The sequence below is a fragment of the Mesoplodon mirus genome (assembly GCF_964341445.2).
Source record: "Mesoplodon mirus genome assembly, chromosome: 17".
NCBI classification, from domain to species: Eukaryota; Metazoa; Chordata; class Mammalia; order Artiodactyla; family Ziphiidae; genus Mesoplodon; species Mesoplodon mirus.
The window spans coordinates 17,807,173-17,826,993 of NC_138993.1; the positions used below are offsets into that span (position 1 = coordinate 17,807,173).

The window sequence follows — 19,821 nt, forward strand, 5'->3', positions numbered from 1 at the left end:
TTTCCTTCTTGTATAGGGAAAAACCCAGTTCTTCCCTACGGTGCATATCTCTCCTGTGTGTCTCCTTCACTACTCGTACAGAACACTTCACTACTCATACTTCTTGTCACCAAATGTGTTGAGCAGGGCTGGAGGATTCCCCACAACAACAGGCAAGTCTCTCTGACCCACTAGGTGTCCTACAATTTAATTCAGTTCCTACACTACCCAGAAATAGTGTCGGATCCCACAGGTTAAGGACTCAGTCCCACATGATGGCCACCTCTTCCCCCAGCCCACAGGCACACTTCAGATGCCTGTCACAAAGTCACAAGCCCTGTGCTTCTGACCACCCAGCTATAGATTAGAGGTTTCAAAGACCCCTTCCTTGGGTTCTATTAATTTGCTAGAGCAGCTCAAAGATCTCAGGGAAACAGTTACATTTACTAGTTCATTAAAGGATATGATAAAAGATACAGATGAACAGCCAGATGAAGAGATACATAGAGCGAGATCTGGGAGGGTCCTATCCCCGTGAAGTTGGGGTATGTCAGCCTCCTGGTGTGGGTGTGTTTGCCAGCCGGGAAGCTTTTCACACCCCCTACTGTTGGGATTTTATGGAGGTTTCCAAAGGTAGGCATGATCATTTGTTAACTCTGCTTCTAGCCCCTCTGCACTCTCTGGAGCGTGAGGAGCAGGGCTGAAATTTCCACGCTTCTAATCATGGCTCGGTCTTTCCGGTGACCAGCCTTCATCCAGGAGCCCTCCAGGAGGCCGTCCAGAGTTACCTCATTAGAGCAAGAGATGCTTCTAGTGCTCTTATCGCTTAGGACATTACAAGGGTGTCAAGGATGGGGTCAAAGACTAGATATTGGAACAAGAGATGCTCTTAATGTTCTTATCACTTAGGAATTTATAAGGTTTTAGAGCCCTGTGCTAGAAACTGGGGGCAGAGACTAGTATATTTCTTACCATTTCACAAGATTAAAATCAACAAAGGCTAAAGGTACATAGGGCAGAGTTTAGGAGGACCCAGGTGCAAGTTTCCAGTTGTCCTTTCCCAGTAGATTGGTAAGGACAATGCTTTATTCTCCCATGAACCATGTGTGGCGACACATATCAAGTATTACCAACCAGGAAGCTCCTGAACTTTGATGTGTCCAGGGTTTTTACTGGGGAGTCAGTCACATAGGCTGACTGACCTTAACTACTCAGTCTCTATCCCCTCCCAGGAGTCAGACTGATACAGTGTGGCCCAGGGTCTCAGGAATGCAATGTTATTAAGCAGGATAATCCCAGGGCTCAGAGGTTATCTTGAAGGAGCTGATCAAGGACCAGTCCTTTCTTTGGAATGTATAGGATTTGAGCACCCTGAGCTTACTCAGTTACCCTTTACGGCATATAAGGGTAAGTATACAGTTTTAACTTGGTTCAGCTCTAGTTGTCTCTAAAGCATGTGTGACATTAACATTCCATAGACATTCTACAGACACCTACTAGGAAATGCTGTACATGTTAATAGCAGTTTTCGGTAAGGGTGCCTAACAGGACATTATTTGTTAGCATATTTACTGGAGGTGGTAAAAATTGGTAAAGCTCTTTGAGCTGAGTATATTATTGTTTGGAGACTTCAGATTGCTAGAGATTTTCCTTTGGTTCATAAGATACCAGTTTTCAAGAAGTTTGTTCAATATATTGACCCTTTGAGTTGCCTATCTTTTCCGTGTATATATGTGTCTCATACTGTGTGTCTAGAGATCAGCTTTCTAGCAGTCTTCAAGTACATGAATTATTGCTGAAGTAAAAAATTTTTAATGTTTCTAGCCCAGAAAAGCAGACATAGTGAAAAATAAAGTAGCTCAGGATTGCCAGAGACTTCACTGGCACATGATTAATCTGACTATTAGCTGGAAGGAAAAGAGTACACCCACTGACTATTAGTGACTGTAAAAGCCAGGCATTTTACCATAGAAATCCAGAAAAAGGGAAAAACCAACAAAAAAGAATATTGGAGGAGGTGTAAAATAGCAGAAGCAGCTCAGTTGGGAAAAGGCAGCAAAAGGTAAAATTACAAATGTCAAAGACATTGAGCAGCTGTTAGCCTGATTATGGACATGAGGAAAGCAAACTGATGAAAATAGAAAAAACTAGAATAGCCTGATAATCTTGTGCTGTGAATTTCAAAGTTTTAAAGCATTTTTAAAATGAGATTTTCAGTGAAGCCCCAATATATTATAAAACAAAATTAAAGAGAGACTAGAAGTGTCTTTACAGCTTTAGGGGGCCTGAGACCTAGCTATAGCTTACTTTCCCCCACCAGCCTTTGAGGTGGTGTAATGAAGATCTAACCAAAAACCATTAATTGATCTCAGCTTAGAAATCTTAAATATTTCATTTTTCTAGGCTACTGTATATTAGAAAAGAATGGTTTTCTGCTAATAGTAGGGAGCTATAATGGAAAAAAGTTACCTTTCATTTAGCAGCTTCCTAAAACATCACAGGCCAAGGCAACCCAAGTATTGTTCTGCACAGTATTCCATTTTGTGGCTATGGTTTATTCAAACACACTATTTTGGGTAGGCATTTAGACTGTTTCTTGAATTTTGCAAATATGAATAATGTAGCAGGCAGTAATCCTGTGTGTTTTCATATTACTGGAGATAATATTTCAGGGTAAATTCCTAGAAGCAGATTGCTAGGTCAAAGAGTGAATGCATTATAATTTTTGTTATACACTGCCAAATTCCCTGCCTTAGGGGCTGTGCCATTTGCATCCCCAGCAGCAACATACAAAAGTGACTTTCTTCATGGCCTTGTCCATGTGTTGTCATTTAAAAATTTTTGCCACTCTATGAGAAACTGTATCTCTTTCTTTTTTATTTATTTATTTATTTGTGAGGGTGCAGTGTACACGGGCCTCTCACTGTTGTGGCCTCTCTCGTTGTGGAGCACAGGCTCCGGACGCGCAGACTCAGCGGCCATGGCTCACGGGCCCAGCCGCTCCGTGGCATGTGGGATCTTCCTGGACCGGGGCACAAACCCGTGTCCCCTGCATCGGCAGGCGGACTCTCAACCACTGCGCCACCAGGGAAGCCCTGTATCTCATTTTTAATATGTGTTTCACTTGTGAGTGAAGTTGACCTTGATTTCATATGTTGAAGAACCATTTTTACATGGTTGCAAATAGTCTGTTCATCTTTATTGCTCATTTTCCATCAGATTTTTGGTCTCTTTTCTTTGGCTTTTAAGAGCTCTTTTTGTATTAAGGACATTAACTCTTTATTTGTGATATATTATACATATATAGCCAAATATTTTCCTAATTTGTCCTTTAGCTTTGATATATCTTGCCATGCAGTTTTCTCCTTTTTATGTAATCAGAGTTATCAGTCATTCCTTTTGTTGAATCTAGATTTTTTTCCTGAGTTATAGATTTTTTTTTTTTTGGCGGTATGCGGGCCTCTCACTGCTGTGGCCTCTCCCGCTGCGGAGCACAGGCCCCGGACGCGCAGGCTTAGCGGCCATGGCTCACGGGCCCGGCTGCTCCACGGCATGTGGGATCCTCCCGGACCGGGGCACGAACCCGCATCCCCTGCATCAGCAGGCGGACTCTCAACTACTGCGCCACCAGGGAAGCTCTATAGATGTTTTATTATGTTAAGGAAATATCCGTAAAATCCCATTTTGAGTGTTGACATCAAGAATGAGTGTTGGAATTTTTCAGTGTCTATGGAGATGATTATATGATTTTCTCTGTAAGTCTATTAATATGACATATATTGATGTTCCTAAAATTGAACCATCCTTGCATTCCTTGAGAAATCCCACTTGATTATCATATATTATTTTCTTACTGTAGTATGGGGTCCTTTTCACTAATATTTTATTCAGAATTTTTACATCTCTATTCACATAAGAGATATTGGTCTACAGTTTTTTATGCTATCTTTATTCAGTATTAATATTGTATTTATTGCATTTAAAAAGTTTAGGTATTAACATTATGCTTCATTTGTTTTCTATGCTCTGGAACAATTTATATAGCCTGAGGTCTATCTGATCTTTGAAGATTTGGTAGTTTCCCCCTTGAAACCTTTTGGGTCTTGATACTTGTGTGATTAGTCCCCTGATAATTTCCTCTGTTTTTGCTATTGAAATTGGCTTGTTTAAGCTCTCAATTTCTAGTGAGGTTAGTTTTTTGTAAACTACTGTCCTAGGAAATTATTCATTTCATCTAGGTTTTCAATTTTGCTTGCATTTAAGTATGCAAAGTAATCTTTATGATTTTTTTGTTTTAATTTACTGTTTCAAGAGTTATTTTCTTCATTATTTCTTATTTTGTACATTTGTGCTCCTCCTACCACTTCTCTAATTAAGTTAACTCGGACTTTTTTTCATTTTTTTTGAAGAACTAGGATTCTGATTTTTAATTAGATCTGTGGCTTTTCTGTTCTTTACTTCATTACTTTCTACTTTTGTACTTACTGTTTCTTTTTGCTTTCTTTTGGTTTGCTCTGTTCTTTTTTTTTGACTGTGTTGGGTCTTCATTGCTGCGCATGGGCTTTCTATAGTTGCGATGAGGGGGGGCTACTCTTCCTTGTGGTGCGTGGGCTTCTCATTGCAGTGGCTTCTCTTGTTGTGGAGCACGGTCTCTAGGCGCATGGGCCTCAGTAGTTGTGGCTCGTGGGCTTAGTAGTTGTGGCTTGTAGTCTCAGTAGCTGTGGCTCGAGGGCTCTAGAGCTCAGGCTCAGTAGTTGTGGCGCACGGGCTTAGTTGTTCTGCGGCATGTGGGATCTTTCCAGCCCAGGGCTTGAACTCGTGTCCCCTGCACTGTGCCACCAGGGAAGTCCCTGCTCTGTTCTTTTTCTAGCTTTTTATTTGGAATCTATTTTCATTCTTTTAAGTTCTGTTGTATACATTTTTAAGGCTATGAACTTGTTTTTGAACACTGCTTTAGGTAAATCCTACAGATTCTGATATGTGGTGTTTTCATTATAATTTTTTAGAAAATTTTTTCTGTTTTGTTGTTTTGTTTTAATCCAAGAGTTGTTTAATATAAGGCTCTTAAATTTCCATATGGTATTTTGGTATTTATTAATATCTAATTTTATTGCCTTATAATAGTTTTATAATATTTCTGCTTTATGTAATTGATGTTTTATGTGGACCTAATAATATTTTTGTGCTCCATATGCAAGTTTATTATCTGTTATCAGGTTTAAATGTCAATGTATATTTATAAAATCTGTATCCTCACTTTTTATCTACTTGACTTCTCATACAACAGTGTATGAAAAATCTTTTATCAGTATATTTTTATTTTTTTCTTGCATCTTTTTATTTTCTCCTTTGTAGTGGTATTTACAGGGTTACTTGGTGAATAGATGTTTTTAACAGTTACATATTCATTATAAATTGTGGGAAATAGCTTTACAAAGTAGCCTTCTTTATTCTTTGTAATACTTTGTAGAATGAATTCTACTGGTCTGCTAACAGGATTGCAGTCTCTGTTTTGTTATCATTTACTTGGTGTACCTTTGCTTGTCCCTTTATTTTTAGCCTTTTTAAATGACTGTTTTAGGAGTGTCTCTTGTATACAACATAGAATTGGGTTTTGTTTTAGGAGCCAATTTGAAAATCTATTTCTTGTAACAGGTGAGTTAAGCCTGTTTCATATTGTTTGATATGTTTGGTTTCAATTCTGTCCTGTTATTTTGTGTTATAATTTCTGTGTGTTTTATTTTCTACTTAGTGTTCTTTCTTCGCTCTTTTAAAAATTTCTTTTGGTATTTAGGAATGTTTGTTTTTGTTCTAATGTTACCTTTATTCTTATACCTTTTATAATGGCTTTTGTTTTTTTACTGTCTGGTTTGATAGGTTTAAATGGTATTTTTTGACTCCTGTCTTTACCCATACATCAAGTGATGAGCTTATTTCTATTTTCTCTTTTCTCTCACCTCATTCTCCCATTTTTGAATCTAGGTTTGTGTCTTTTGCCCAATTTGGGAAGTTTTCCGTCATTATTTCTTCAGATATTTTTTTCAGCTTCACCTCTCTTTCTGGGACTCTACTGACATAAATGTTATTATATCTTTTGTTATCATTCTACAATTCCCTAAAGCTCTGTTCATTCTTTGCAGTCTTTTTTTTCCCGCTCAATTGGATGATTTGTATTGATCTGTCTTTGAGTTAGTTGATTTTGTTTTTTCTTTTCTCCCTTCTACTATTGAGTCCTTCCAGTGAGTTTTAAATTTTGGTTACTGAGTTTATTAGTTTTAAAATCCATTTGGTTCTTCTTTATTTTCCCTATTTCTTTGCTGAGACTTACTATATTTCATTTGTTTCAAATGTGTTCATAATTGCGTGCTGAAGTATTTTAATGACAGTTACTTTAAAGTCCTGTCAGATAATTCCAATATCTGCGTCATCTCGTTGTTGGCATCTGTTGACTTTCTTTTCGTTTTTCAGTTGAGGTGATCCTGGTTCTTGATGTGATGAGTTATTTTCAGCTGTAGCCTGCATTTTGAGCGTTATGTTATGAGACTCTGATTTCTATTTAAATCTTGCTACCTGTTACTGCCAGACTTGGTAGTAGACAAGCTTCATTCACACACACAGCATCTGTAGACACCTTCCAGCAAGGAGGCTTTCCTTGTGGGGGTAGGATGGTACATGGGTGAAGTTCTCAGGCATACCTTCTGTCCTCCCATTTGTCAAGTGCAATATTTCAATTTTTCTGGTACATATAACATTTAAATTATTCTTCCACTCTTATCTTCACATTTGTGTTAGTCTTTGATCTACAGTGAAATATTTCTTCAGTTATCTCTTAGTTGAATGAAATTCAACCTCTGGTAAAGGTGTCAGCAAATTTTTCTGTAGAAGACAGATAGTAAATCTTGTAGGCTTTTGAGCCACATGGTCTCTGCCCCACTAAAGTGGAGTAGTTTTACTAGGATAAGTTACCTTTAAGCTCTTCACTCTGCTCTCCTCTGAAGTCTCACATAGCCTTAGGGCAGGAGGTCCAGACAAAAGGTAGAATTTAGTTTTTTCTCTTCTTACAGGTAATTTGAAATTTGTAGCATTCTCAGACTCCTAGTAATGTTGAAGGTGCAGGCTATATGTGGTTTTATTTGCTCTTGTTAATCCATATACTTTTTTGAAGATTACATAGAGATTTGAATTCAGGTGGCTGCTGTTATTTTAGAGCAACAAATGTCTTTAATATGAATATTCTAATAGGAAACATCTCTGGATTTCACATGAGATCAGGCCTGTGCTTACATTCCTCTGTGAAGACACCAAGGAAAACTACATATAAGCTCTTTGACTTTGAATGAGTCAACAAACCTGAACCTGTTTTTTGTTTTTTATTATTTGCAAAATTAGATGGATGTAAGGCATGGTTTATACTGTATGCTCTTCAATTGGGACATTTTTCAAGAGATTTACAAATAATTAATTTTTTCCCCAAAGTTAAAATGTCAAGTCATTTCTTTTATGTTTACTTTAATAGTCTGAAAAATTACGTTGCTAAACATGTTTAAAAACTACTAACATGGATAAATGATCTCTTTGGGCTCTTCTAAACTGGAAGCAGCATGATATATTGGTCTCATTCTATGTATAAAGTGTTTCCTTGTGATTATTGGATATTTAGTTTGTGGGGGCAGGGAGAATTACTTTTCTGCCTGTTTTTAAATTTATCTACCTAATATATAGATATGGAAGTTGGGGTAGAAGTTGTCCCAGACTTCTGTGTCTCACTTTTGTGAAGAGTGGCCTGAGGTAGCCATTGAGAGAGTTTTATTTACTACGTAGTAGATGTATCAGCTTAGCAGATATTTTTGCTACCAAGCTAAAACAAAATTCAGTTACTTTTTATGTCACCATTCCATAAGTGTGTTATGTATCTCAAACCTTCAAACAAATACATTAAATGGTAATTCTTTTTTATTTCCTGAAGATTCTTGTGGATACTGTTTGGGCACTGTCATACCTGACAGATGGAGGTAATGAGCAGATACAGATGGTTATTGATTCAGGGGTTGTGCCATTTCTTGTGCCCCTTCTGAGCCACCAGGAAGTGAAAGTTCAAGTAAGTACTTAAACATTTTTTCTTACTTGTGTAAAGTTTGTATTTGCTATAACCAGTTAACTTGTACAACCAGGCTTCAGTTCTGTCTATAAGCACATTTCTTCAATATTTCTTGTGCTATTTTACTGAATCTGCTTTTGTTGATTTCTAAATCTTCATCTCATCCAGATTCTTTGCTGAGTTGCAGACTCATTTAGCCAATTGTCCTTGAGTCCTTAGACATATCCTCTAAGAACTCCATTGTCATTTCAACCAGACAAAAATGAACATACCATCTTCTCCCACAAACCTGCTCCTCTTCCTATATCCCCTTTCAGTGGACAGCATAGTCCAAGCTAGAAACCTTGATATTCCTCCTCTTGTCTCCCCTCCATTACAAAACCCTGTCAATCCTTATTATATAGCTTTCAAATCTGTTTTCTCCTTGTATCTAGAGCCACTGATTTAGTTCAAGATTTATTTTCTTTCCTCTGGATAATTGCAACAGCTTCCAAACTGCATTTTCTCCTCTCCCTCTCGTTTCTCCTCACTCTAATTAATTAGGGGTACATGGCTGATAGATCTGTTCATCCCACTTCTGCCAAAGTGACTTTCTAGATAGAAATGTGTGCCCGTTAAAGGCCTTTATTAAAGTCTTTCTGTGGTGCCAATTTACTAATAGGTAAAAATAGCTGTTAAAAAAGGACCTTTACAATTTTTACTTTAATATTTTTTCCAACTATTTTCCACACAATTTTTCTATATAGTTCCAGTTTTCATAAGACTGTTGCTTAAAGTTCAAAACTACTTTCCAGTCCTGTGAAATGATTTGTGTAAGAATGCAGTAAATTTTAATCATTCACCCTTTGCATTTTTACATTTTCTCAGTATTATAAAAAACATAGTATCAGTTTCATCATAAACAAATTTATAGAAAACATTTTATCCCCACCCCAGACAGCAGCACTCAGAGCGGTTGGCAACATAGTGACAGGTACCGACGAGCAGACCCAGGTTGTGCTCAACTGCGATGTCCTGTCACACTTCCCAAATCTCTTATCACACCCAAAAGAGAAGATAAATAAGGTAAGGCGTATAACAGCCTTGTCAGTGCATTTCTTTCTCTTTGTAGATCTCAATTTTGACTGCCTTCTTGTTTCTGTTTCTGTTCTTGTTTGCTTGTGATTCTCTTCAAAACCACTCTAGTTAAGATGAGAATTATTTCAAATCACCTCTGCAGTTACTTTGTTTCAGTTTTTAATTGCTTGCTATTAAGTGCTGCCATGATCATCACAGAATAAAATTATTTGTATATTAACCAATGTTTTTATTTCAATAGATTGAGCAGTAGCAAATTAGTAGCCACTAGGTGAGAGTACATATAAAATTTTCCATTGGGTGGCCGGTATCTTATCTTTTTTTTCTTTTTTTGCTGGTGTGTTTTATAAACACATAGATCATAGATCTATGATAGGTCTAGAAATAGATCATAGTTTAATCTCCCTATGAAATTAGATTGAACGAAAAACTGCAGTGCCTAAATTAAAGGATCATTAAAATTGCTTTTTTTAAAAAAAAAGATTTTGAGCTTAAGATACAATCTTACTGTTAAATATGTACTTAAGTACTTCAGTCTTCATGTCTGGCTTATTTCACATTGCATGTTTTCAAGGTTCATCCATGTTGGAGCATGTATCAGAACTTCATTCCTTTTTATGGCTGAAAAAATATTCCATTGTGCCTATATACCATATTTTGTTTATTCATCTATTTGTTGATGGATACTTGGATTGTTTCTACCTTTTGGCTACTATGAATAGTAATGCTGCTAGGAACATTGGTTTGAGTCCCTGCTTTTAGTTCCTTTGGGTATATATCTATGAGGAGAAGTGTCAAGTCATATGGTAATTGCATGTTCAAGTTTTTGAGGAACACCAAGCTCTTTTCCATAGGAGCTGCACCATTTTACATTCCTACAAGCAATGTTATGAGGGATCCAGTTCCTTTTTTAAATTATTATTATAGCCACCCAGTACTGTGAAGTGGGGTCTCGTGATTTTGATTTGCATTTAATTTAATACAGTTTTATCTGCCTGAAATGCCACTATCCCTCAAACTAACAAAACTGATCATTTCTTCTTTGTCATAATTATATTTATATAGTTGCATGACTATAATTTGACAGTTGGATTCTTTTTAAATATTTATTCATTCATTCATTCATTCATTCATTCATTTTGTCTGCTCCGGGTCCCAGTTGTGGTATGTGGAATCTGAGTTTCCTGACCAGGTATTGAACCCAGGCCACAGCAGTGAAAACGCCGAATCCTAATCACTAGACCACCAGGGTACTCTCCTACAATCTTTTCATTGTAGAGGAGGACGAAGATATACATTTGACACTAAACTTATAATAAACCTATTTGTTCGTGACATAAATCATTTAAGGTTACAATAAAATTTGTTATATAGACCATCCTAGACTAGTTAGAAGCTTAAGTTCTAAATATATCTTGCAAGTAAAAAATTTTTTTAATTATTTATTTTCTTTATATTTTTGGCCGCTAACTGGGTCTTAGTTGTGGCACGTGGGATCTTTGTTGAGGCATGCGGGATCTTCCATTGGGGTGCTCTGGCTTCTCTCTAGTTGTGGCATGCGGGTTTTCTCTATCTAGTTGTGGCGTGCAGGCTCCAGAGCATGTGGGCTCTATAGTTTAGTGGCACGCGTGCTCTCTCGTTGAGGCACGCAAGCTCAGTAGTTGTGGCGTGTGGGCTTAGTTGCCCCATGGCATTTGGGATCTTCCCAGACCAGGGATCGGACCCACGTCCCCTGCATTGGAAGGCAGATTCTTTACCACTGGACCACCAGAGAAGTCCCTGCAAGTAAATATTTTTACAATAAAATAATTCACCTTTCTTAGAAGTAGTTTTAATGCAAAGTATTAGGAAATTCAGTCTTCTATTTATTTCTATCATCTGTCTTTTAGAGGGAGCTCATGCACCAAAAATACAAGGTCCACGAGTAAAGACTTTTGTCTGTTTTTTTCACCGCCATATCACCATTGTCTAAAATGGTGCCTCCGGTATAGTCCTAGGTATCTATATTATTGAAGGTTATGCTAGGTTAATGGGCCCAGATATTATGGATAGAAGTTTCCTTATATGTTTAAAATGGGAGATTCTGTATAACCTAATCACTCTTAGATGTGTTTCCCTTAACGCAGCTGAGGTGACTTGTTACTGTATATATAAACTACATTAAAATAAAAATATAAACACATTAAAGATACAATTTTTCAAATAAAGTTGCCCTTTATTTTGTTCAATTATAGGAAGCAGTGTGGTTCCTTTCCAACATTACAGCAGGCAACCAGCAACAAGTTCAAGCTGTAATAGATGCTGGGTTAATCCCTATGATTATTCATCAACTTGCCAAGGTCAGTCATTGTTATGAGTTCATCATGTCTGTTAATATATTATAACCAAGACTGTTTGACCAAAAAATTCATTTTAACATTTCTTTTTTAACCTTCAGGGGGACTTTGGAACACAAAAAGAAGCTGCTTGGGCAATTAGCAACTTAACGATAAGTGGCAGAAAAGATCAAGTGAGTTTGGAAAAAAACTGTTAATAGTTGTTAATACTGGAAAGCATACTACTCTCTTAGGTTTAGGAGTTGTTGATTGTTTATTAGCACTGTACTGTGTTCTTTTGGGGGGAAAGATAATTATATTAATAAGAGTATTTCTTCTCTTCTGTTGTCTAGGTTGAGTACCTTGTACAGCAGAATGTAATACCACCATTCTGTAATTTACTGTCAGTAAAAGATTCTCAAGTTGTTCAGGTGGTTCTAGATGGTCTGAAAAACATTCTGATAATGGCTGGTGATGAAGCAAGCACAATAGCTGAAATAATAGAAGAATGCGGAGGTAAGAGGGTTGATTAAAGAAAAATAGTTGAGCACTGGAACTCTGAAACATTAGTTCCTTTAAAGACAGCTAATTAGAAAGAAAACTTAGGATATATTGCTATTAATATTAACATCATCCAAGGATGCTGCTATTCTTTGTTTGCTAAATTAGTAGTCCAAGAAGATTTTCCAGAAAACAACCGGTTGTGAAAGTCACGCCATAACATTCCTAGAGATTGACAATGCTTTTCAGGAAACACAAATACTCCTCCTGGAGTCACATTGCATAAGAGCAAATTAAAAGCTCTGAAAACCACTATAATAGAGAAACTTACAGGCTTTGTTTAATCCAGCATTTCTCAAACTCCTTGACAGTAAAACACTTGTTTTCATGTTATACCTATTATCATGTGATTCTGTGGACCTCACTTTGTGAAATATTATTCCATATATTGGAATAGGTTATGGAAAAGGTTAATGATTTCACAGTCATCTAGATATTTTGTTTCAGTCTTATGATTGCTAGAACTCCATGCTAGGGATATTACTACAGAAATTACTTTGAAATTTTAATAAGAAAGAACTGTGATTTGAAATACTATATCATTATTTTCTCTGGTAATGACATATGAAGCATATATTTTAAAATTCTGTTTTTAAAGGTGCCTGTTCAATGTGTACTAAATTGCTCAAACCTTAAATTAGCTTATCTTAATGTCATATTTTATTTTATACGTTTTGTTGACTGATTTGTTCGATTATACTACCGAGTTTATTTTTTTAAGAGAAAACAAATGTGATAGCGTCATAGAATGTTCACACTGGAAGTATTTTCTTAATAACAAGAAGAAAATATTCTGGAGATGTTAAGGAGTTTTGTCCACGGTCAGGGAAGTAGTTAGTGATAGAAGCATAATTAAAAGCCAGATCTTCTTACTGTACTACTATTAATTCACTGTTTATTTTGTTTTAAGATGTTTTACTTTTTAAATAATTTGAAATGAACATTGTAGTCTGGTTCAGAACAACTTAACCCAGAAAGTTTGAGCTTGTTACTCCAGCTTTTTATCAAGATAGTTGCTTCTATGAGCTATATACTTATAATTAGGATACATATTTACTTAGCATTTTATGATTTTATAAGGCACTCTACATCCATTATCTTTGACACCTATTTTCCCATTTTTCTGGTTTGAATATTACTATATAAAAAATGAAACCATTTCAAAATAACTTAGCAAAAAAGACATTTCAAGGAAGAATATTTATTACTAAGGGTTTAATAGACTTATGTACATGATACATGGAGTAAATATATTGGGAATATAAATAAAGGCATTCTATAGTTACTTTTCTGAAAAAATATTTCCCAGATTCACTGTAGCTATAGGACGTAAGCACCCTATTCATTTTTTTTTTTTTTTAAGAAATTATTTCAGGGACTTCCCTGGTGGTCCAGTGGTTAAGACACTGTGCTTCCACTGCAGGGGGCATGGGTTTGATCCCTGGTTGGGGAAGTTCCACATGCCCCATGATGCGGCCAAAAAAAAAAAAAGAAATTTACTTCAAAATTTAAAGTTTTATCTTATATTTATATCAATCATTAAGTAACATTTGGAAAACAAACAGAAGGATAAAAATTACTGTATGCAACAGTATGATTATATTAAAGGAGTCCTGGGGGGGTGGTGGCAGAGATCTTGGTTCTAGTTCTGTCACTAACTTGCCATGTAACCTGAAATAAATCCCCTTACATCTCTGTGCCACAGCTCCCTCATCTGTCAAATGGGGTATTTAGGTTTTTTTAAGCTGCCTACCTCAGGGACCAGGATACCTCTAGGGCTTCTAAAGAGGAAGAAATTAGTGGGATGCTGGCCCTCTAACCAGAGCAGCTCAGGGTTTTATCTGTATTTTAGATGAACTGTCATCTTTGGAGGGTGGTGGGAGGGTGTTCTGAGTTCTTTAGGATTTTCCATGATTGCAATGAGCACAGTTTTTATTATTATGTGCCTAATTATTTTGACTATTTTATTTTTATCAGGTTTGGAGAAAATTGAAGTTTTACAGCAGCATGAAAATGAAGACATATATAAATTAGCATTTGAAATCATAGATCAGTATTTCTCTGGTGATGATGTAAGTATATATTAAAGTATGATGTGTCTACATGTACATTAAAATCTATACATAAAGTAAATTTTCTAAGAATTTTTCATGACTAAATTTATACTGTATTTCTGTCACCTTGTTGCTTTTGTAGTTTGTTAAATGGGAAGAAATGGTAATTATAGAAATGATGTATGTTCAGATAGGTAAAGTAAATCTACAGATACAGGAACTAAAGCATGGGGCAATTTTTAATTGTTAGATTTCTTAATAACATTGTTGATTTACTTAAAATATTTTTTAGGTGACAAAAACATTCATATGGAATTCTCTCCTAAGAAGTAAAGCAATTCTGCTTACACTGTAATGTATAGTATCTTAACATAATAAAGACTTTTTTCTTGTTTATTATAGATTGATGAAGATCCTAGCCTCATTCCTGAAGCAACACAAGGAGGTACTTACAACTTTGACCCAACAGCCAACCTTCAAACAAAAGAATTTAATTTTTAAGTTCAATTGAGTGCAGCATCTTTCCCACATTCAATATGAAGCACCACCAGATGGCTACCAAATGACAAGAACAACAAATACAAAAGGCTCCAAAACATACATGCCTCTTTGTTTTGATGCTTCTAAAGCAAGCCATGTCTCAGTCACTTTGCAGTTGCCAAAAGTCACTATCCACATGGACTGTAAATGCATATGCATGATTTCCTAAACTGTTTTAGAATTCTCCTTAACAATCTCAACTACCCTATTTTTCCCTGTTCCCTGGTGCCACACGCTGACAACCGCAGTCTCCAGTTTAGAATATTCTGTAGTGGTGGCATGTCAGCTGCCCACTTGATATTCCTTTGGAAAATGGTGCGCTATGGATCAAGACACTTTGGTATGACACATACACATGTTGGAAGACTTTAAAGAGGTGCAGTCTGATCTGAGCCTCCATCATTGTCCTCCACAAACATATTTTCATACTCTTTATGTGGAAGAATAGATTTTAAAGTACAAGCCAAATGATTTTCATTGGTGGAACTGACACAAACAAAAAGTAACTTAAAAAAAAGAAACTTGGTTATTGATTTAAACAGATAAGTTTTAAAAAACTGTACTTCATCTACCAGTAATTGATGTGTTTATTATCTGCCTCAGAAGCCAGGGTTGGAGGAAGAACTTTAGCTATGGATGGTAATGCTTTCGCCATTATACCTAATTTTTGAGAACAGCAAGCCCTATTTGACCACTCACTTCAGCCTGTGTGTTCCTGCTGTTTTGAAGTAATCAAATGCTGTGCATGGTATTTTACCTGAGCTGCAACCTGTTACGGACTTGAACTTCTGTTTAAGTTGAAAGCAAGAGTCCCTGACTATAAAGAAAAAATAAATAAATAAAAACAAAAACACAAAATTCTGAAGTACCCATTGGTGATATTAAAAAAGAAAATCTTGCTTTCAGCTTTCAGGAGTTAATATTTTTCGTTTTAAATTGATAAATTGGGTATGGTTGATTTATATTGGGTTTAAACTGTGGAGCTTTCATGTTTACTGTAATTTAGTCTTAAAATATTTTTTACTTAGTAACCAGTGCTTTTGATAATGTGGTTGGCAACAAAACAACAACTATTTAGAAGTATCATAAAACTTCATTCGTTGATTATTGGAAAGTTCATTCAGATCCTACTCTAAAAGCATATTCACATATAAAAAGATTCAGACAAGGATCTGCATAGAGGAATAATCTGCAGTTATTTAACATAAACCTGATTTGCAGTGATCTTTAAGTAATTCTGCAAAATCTGGTATTGCTATGTAAAGTCATTGCTTTTGGTAAATTGTCTGACCCAGCTATTCATGAAAGAATTTGAAATTTTTTAAACGAATAATTTGTGCTGTCACAGGAATGGTTTTGTTGCTATTGTTTACTGGGTATAATTTCCCAATGCATTGATGTGAAGGGATAGAAAATCTAAACTAATTTAGTTATCCGATGGGGGGGGTGTATTTACTGTGATGAAGATGAGACAGATGCCATCAGAGCTTTGTGAATCAGCGGGGGTGTTTTCACTGATAAACAACACATAGCAGGTGTGCATTCATTACAAATATATGTATCTGCCAAGGTGGAGCCACTTTAAAGAGTGAGTTTTGTCTTGTATCTAAAGTGGATACAAGAGTATGTTTAAACTGCAAGATTTTTACTTGCTAGAGAATCTGTTTTAATATAGTGGTTTGGCCTCTGATTATTTATAGGTTTTATAAATTTTAGAATCAATTTCTCTTTAAGGTGGCTCAGATTTTTCAACTCTTGTGCACATAAAATTGAGTTGAAGTTCATTGTGCCTTTTTTTCTTTATCCAAATTTTGAGTTAAAGCTTCATATGGTAACTGCATCCTGTTCAGTAGTCTAAATTTTTGAAACTGTGTGGTGTTCACTAAAAGTAGGAATAACAGTCAAAGCTAATTAAGGTCACAAACTTCGGTGAAACCCTTGAAGTCCAAATCTTCTCAATATTGTGAATTGTACCCCTTCCAGTTTACTTTCTTCTGGACTCTCCATACTTACTGACAGTTACCTTTTAAATTTTGCACACATTGAAATTAAATTGGGCCTCTACTGTGCCGATTCCTATTTCCTCTTGTGTTTTAAGTGCAAACTAACATAAGTGAACATTAGCATCAAGTAGTGCAGACATACGTATGCATTGGCTTGATCCAACTTGTTGTGACCTTATCAGTTTGGAAATGGAAATGCAAAATTTCGTAGGTAAAGGAAACTAAGTATATTGCTGCACTTTTAAGTTTTCAAAACAGTGTTGAAAAATTGCATTGTTTTTATTTTTTTTTAACTCAGTTAAAAAAGACTAAAACATTCTTTCAAAAGAGGCATCTAAATGTGTTCCTAATTTTGTATATGGGCTTAGGTTTTGTAACCAATAAAAAAGCTGCTATCAAATATGATAAAACATTGAAGAACTTATTTTTGAAAGTATCTTAATTTCCTTTTGCCTTCATCATCACATGGTGTTCTCTCTATGTATCTCAGGTTTAAATACCACAACTCATAGAAAGCCCATTTGAGATGATAGTGTAATTATGACTTTCATAAAACAAAAATTCAAGCTTTATTTAAGGCCTGTCTAATCCTTAAAAACAAGAACTTTGGAAGACAGTCATTGAAGTAAGGTTGAGGCTCTAAATGAAATCTTGGATTCATTGAAAGAACAAAGGAGGAGCCAAACCTTTTAGTATACAGGTATTTTTACTTTCATATAATGACACTTCAAAGTATTTCTGAAAGAACTCAGTATATAAGTAAATAAGTTACAATACTGCTATTTAATCTTGCCATAATTTACTTCAGAAGGGTTGTCCTTCTGAGGAGATTAATTAATTAATTATTGCAAGTAAAAATTTGTGAATGTCAGTTGTCTTACAGTGATGGTTATGAATTTTCTTAACTCTAGTTGAACTGGGGGTTTTAATCAAATCTATTTGGAGAAAGGGAGTATAATTTCTGTACGTTAAGCTGTAAGTCTTAAGGCATATAGGCCAAGGAGTTCTCTCTTTTACCCACCACTCATTTGTCTAAAGTGTAAAAGGAACTCTTCATATAAATGTTGTACTTAGTTAAATAAGTGAAAAACAGTGGTAGAATGCTTCTCAAAAGCACAGTATATAGTTGAGGTCCTATCTGTACATACCTATATACAGTTGACCCTGGAACAACATGGGTTTGAACTGCATGGGTCCACATATGTGTGGATTTTTTTCAATAGTAAATACTATAGTACTACACGATCGGCAGTTGGTCGAATCCTCGGATGTGGAACCACTTACACAAAGGAACTGCTGTATGGACAAACTGTGTATGTGGAGCGCTGACTATAACTTACAGGCGGATTTTCGAATATGTGGAGGGTCAGCCCCTCGAAGCCCTGCGTTGTTCAAAGGTCAACTATATAGGTGGGCTCAGTACTCTATAAGAGAAAGTGTTTAGGAAAATGGATGTGGGAATGCAGCCTGTTCACATCCTTAGCCTCTTCATTTGCCCATGAAATTCCTCAACTAACTTTAACGTAAGTCGGGGTTTTTTTTTTTTTTTTCTTTTTGCGGTATGCGGGCCTCTCACTGTTGTGGCCTCCCCCGTTGCGGAGCACAGGCTCCGGATGCGCAGGCCCAGCGGCCATGGCTCACGGGCCCAGCCGCTCCGCGGCATATGGGATCCTCCCAGACCGGGGCACGAACCCGTATCCCCTGCATCGGCAGGCGGACTCTCAACCACTGCGCCACCAGGGAGGCCCAAGTCGGGGTTTTTCAAACCCTTCAATATTGACATTTTAGGGAATTCCCTGGCAGTCCAGTGGTTAGGACTCCGCACTTTCACTGCTGTGGGCCCAGGTTTGATCCCTGGTCAGTGAACTAAGATACCACAAGCTGCATAGTGCAGCCAAAAAAAAAAAAAAATTGACATTTTAGGCTAGATAATTCTTTGTTGTGGGAGGCTGTCCTGTGTATTGTAGGGTGCTTAGTGGCATCCTTAGGCTCTGCCCACTAGCTGTGGGTAGTACCTCTCCACCTTCCAGGCAGGACAACCAAAAATGTCAAGACACTGCCAAATGTTTCCTGGGGGCCAGAACTGCCCCAAGGTGTGAACCGTTGGCCTAAATCAATTCAGGTAGAAAACTTCTCCAAAGGAGAGAGCCTAAATCATGCCTTTTTGTTCTATGAATAGTGCCAGGCTTTTTTTCAGATACATAGGATTAAAAAATGAGACAAAAAATGTGCCTTTTCTTCATTCTCAGTTTTAGAAGAAAGCAGAGCTATACCTAACCACATTTCCCAAATCCCCTGTGGGTGGTGCTGAGCCCGTCTACTGCAAAGGACTTGGATAGGAATGGGAATGTGGAGTAACTAGTTACCCTCTTAAATGTATCCTGTGTCTAAAAGAAGTGTGAAACAACCAAATGTGTTGATTGCTCTTTGTTTTCTCAGCACTGCCCTGTAGTGGTGTTTTTCAAACTTGTTTAGTTGAAGATCTTGAAGTTCTCTGAGAAAGCTGGGGTTGGAGCAGAAAAATCACAGCATAGTTTGAAAAATACTTCTTTGAAGCATTATGAGAGAGTGGCCTCATCAGGAGACTTACAAGTTTATTAAAAATGATTAAAAGCAGGGGATCAGTGGCTGAGCAGAGCTATAAAGGATGTGTTCCCTGCAGGGAATTTCTTCTACAACATCCCTCTTCCCAACTCTGAAGAACTGCCTGCCATCCACCTTCTTGAGTAATTCCCTTTTTTAAAACTGTGGTCCCTGAAGAAAAATGGGACCTTGTGCCAAGTAATGTGTGAAGCTGCAAGAGAAGCCGGCCATCTTCACAGGACAGCCATTTTACTTGATGGTAAGGAAGACAGTTTTATGTACTATAAGCCTAAGTGTTAGAGAGTAAAGGACACATTTTGCATAATGTTTTAAAGATAATATCAGGGTTTTTTTGAGGCAGGCCATTTTTATGGACACATTCCTACAGGACTAGGAGTCAGAAGAGTTTGAGAAGTAAATGGTGAGGCACTCACTCCAAGTGGGCCAGTTCTACTTGTGGAATAGCTTCAGTTGTGACCAAGTCTTTTCTTAATATTGAATAGAAGTCACCACTCTTTTTTTTTTTTTTTTGCTGTACGTGGGCCTCTCATTGTTGTGGCCTCTCCCGTTGCGGAGCACAGGCTCCAGACGCGCAGGCTCAGCGGCCATGG

At 36.7% G+C, this 19,821-nt stretch overlaps 1 protein-coding gene across 1 annotated transcript in view; it reads left to right on the plus strand.

Annotated features, from left to right (window-relative positions):
* KPNA3 (karyopherin subunit alpha 3) overlaps positions 1 to 17,037 on the plus strand; it is an 83,673-nt gene extending 66,636 nt beyond the window's left edge. Inside the window, exons 11-17 of the mRNA XM_082602285.1 lie at positions 7,946 to 8,077; positions 9,014 to 9,142; positions 11,389 to 11,493; positions 11,592 to 11,663; positions 11,823 to 11,985; positions 14,008 to 14,102; positions 14,487 to 17,037. Of these exons, the coding sequence (XP_082458411.1) occupies positions 7,946 to 8,077; positions 9,014 to 9,142; positions 11,389 to 11,493; positions 11,592 to 11,663; positions 11,823 to 11,985; positions 14,008 to 14,102; positions 14,487 to 14,585 (795 nt within the window). The 3' untranslated portion in view covers positions 14,586 to 17,037. The remainder of the gene's footprint in view (positions 1 to 7,945; positions 8,078 to 9,013; positions 9,143 to 11,388; positions 11,494 to 11,591; positions 11,664 to 11,822; positions 11,986 to 14,007; positions 14,103 to 14,486) is intronic.
* The last annotated feature ends 2,784 nt before the right edge of the window (positions 17,038 to 19,821 follow it).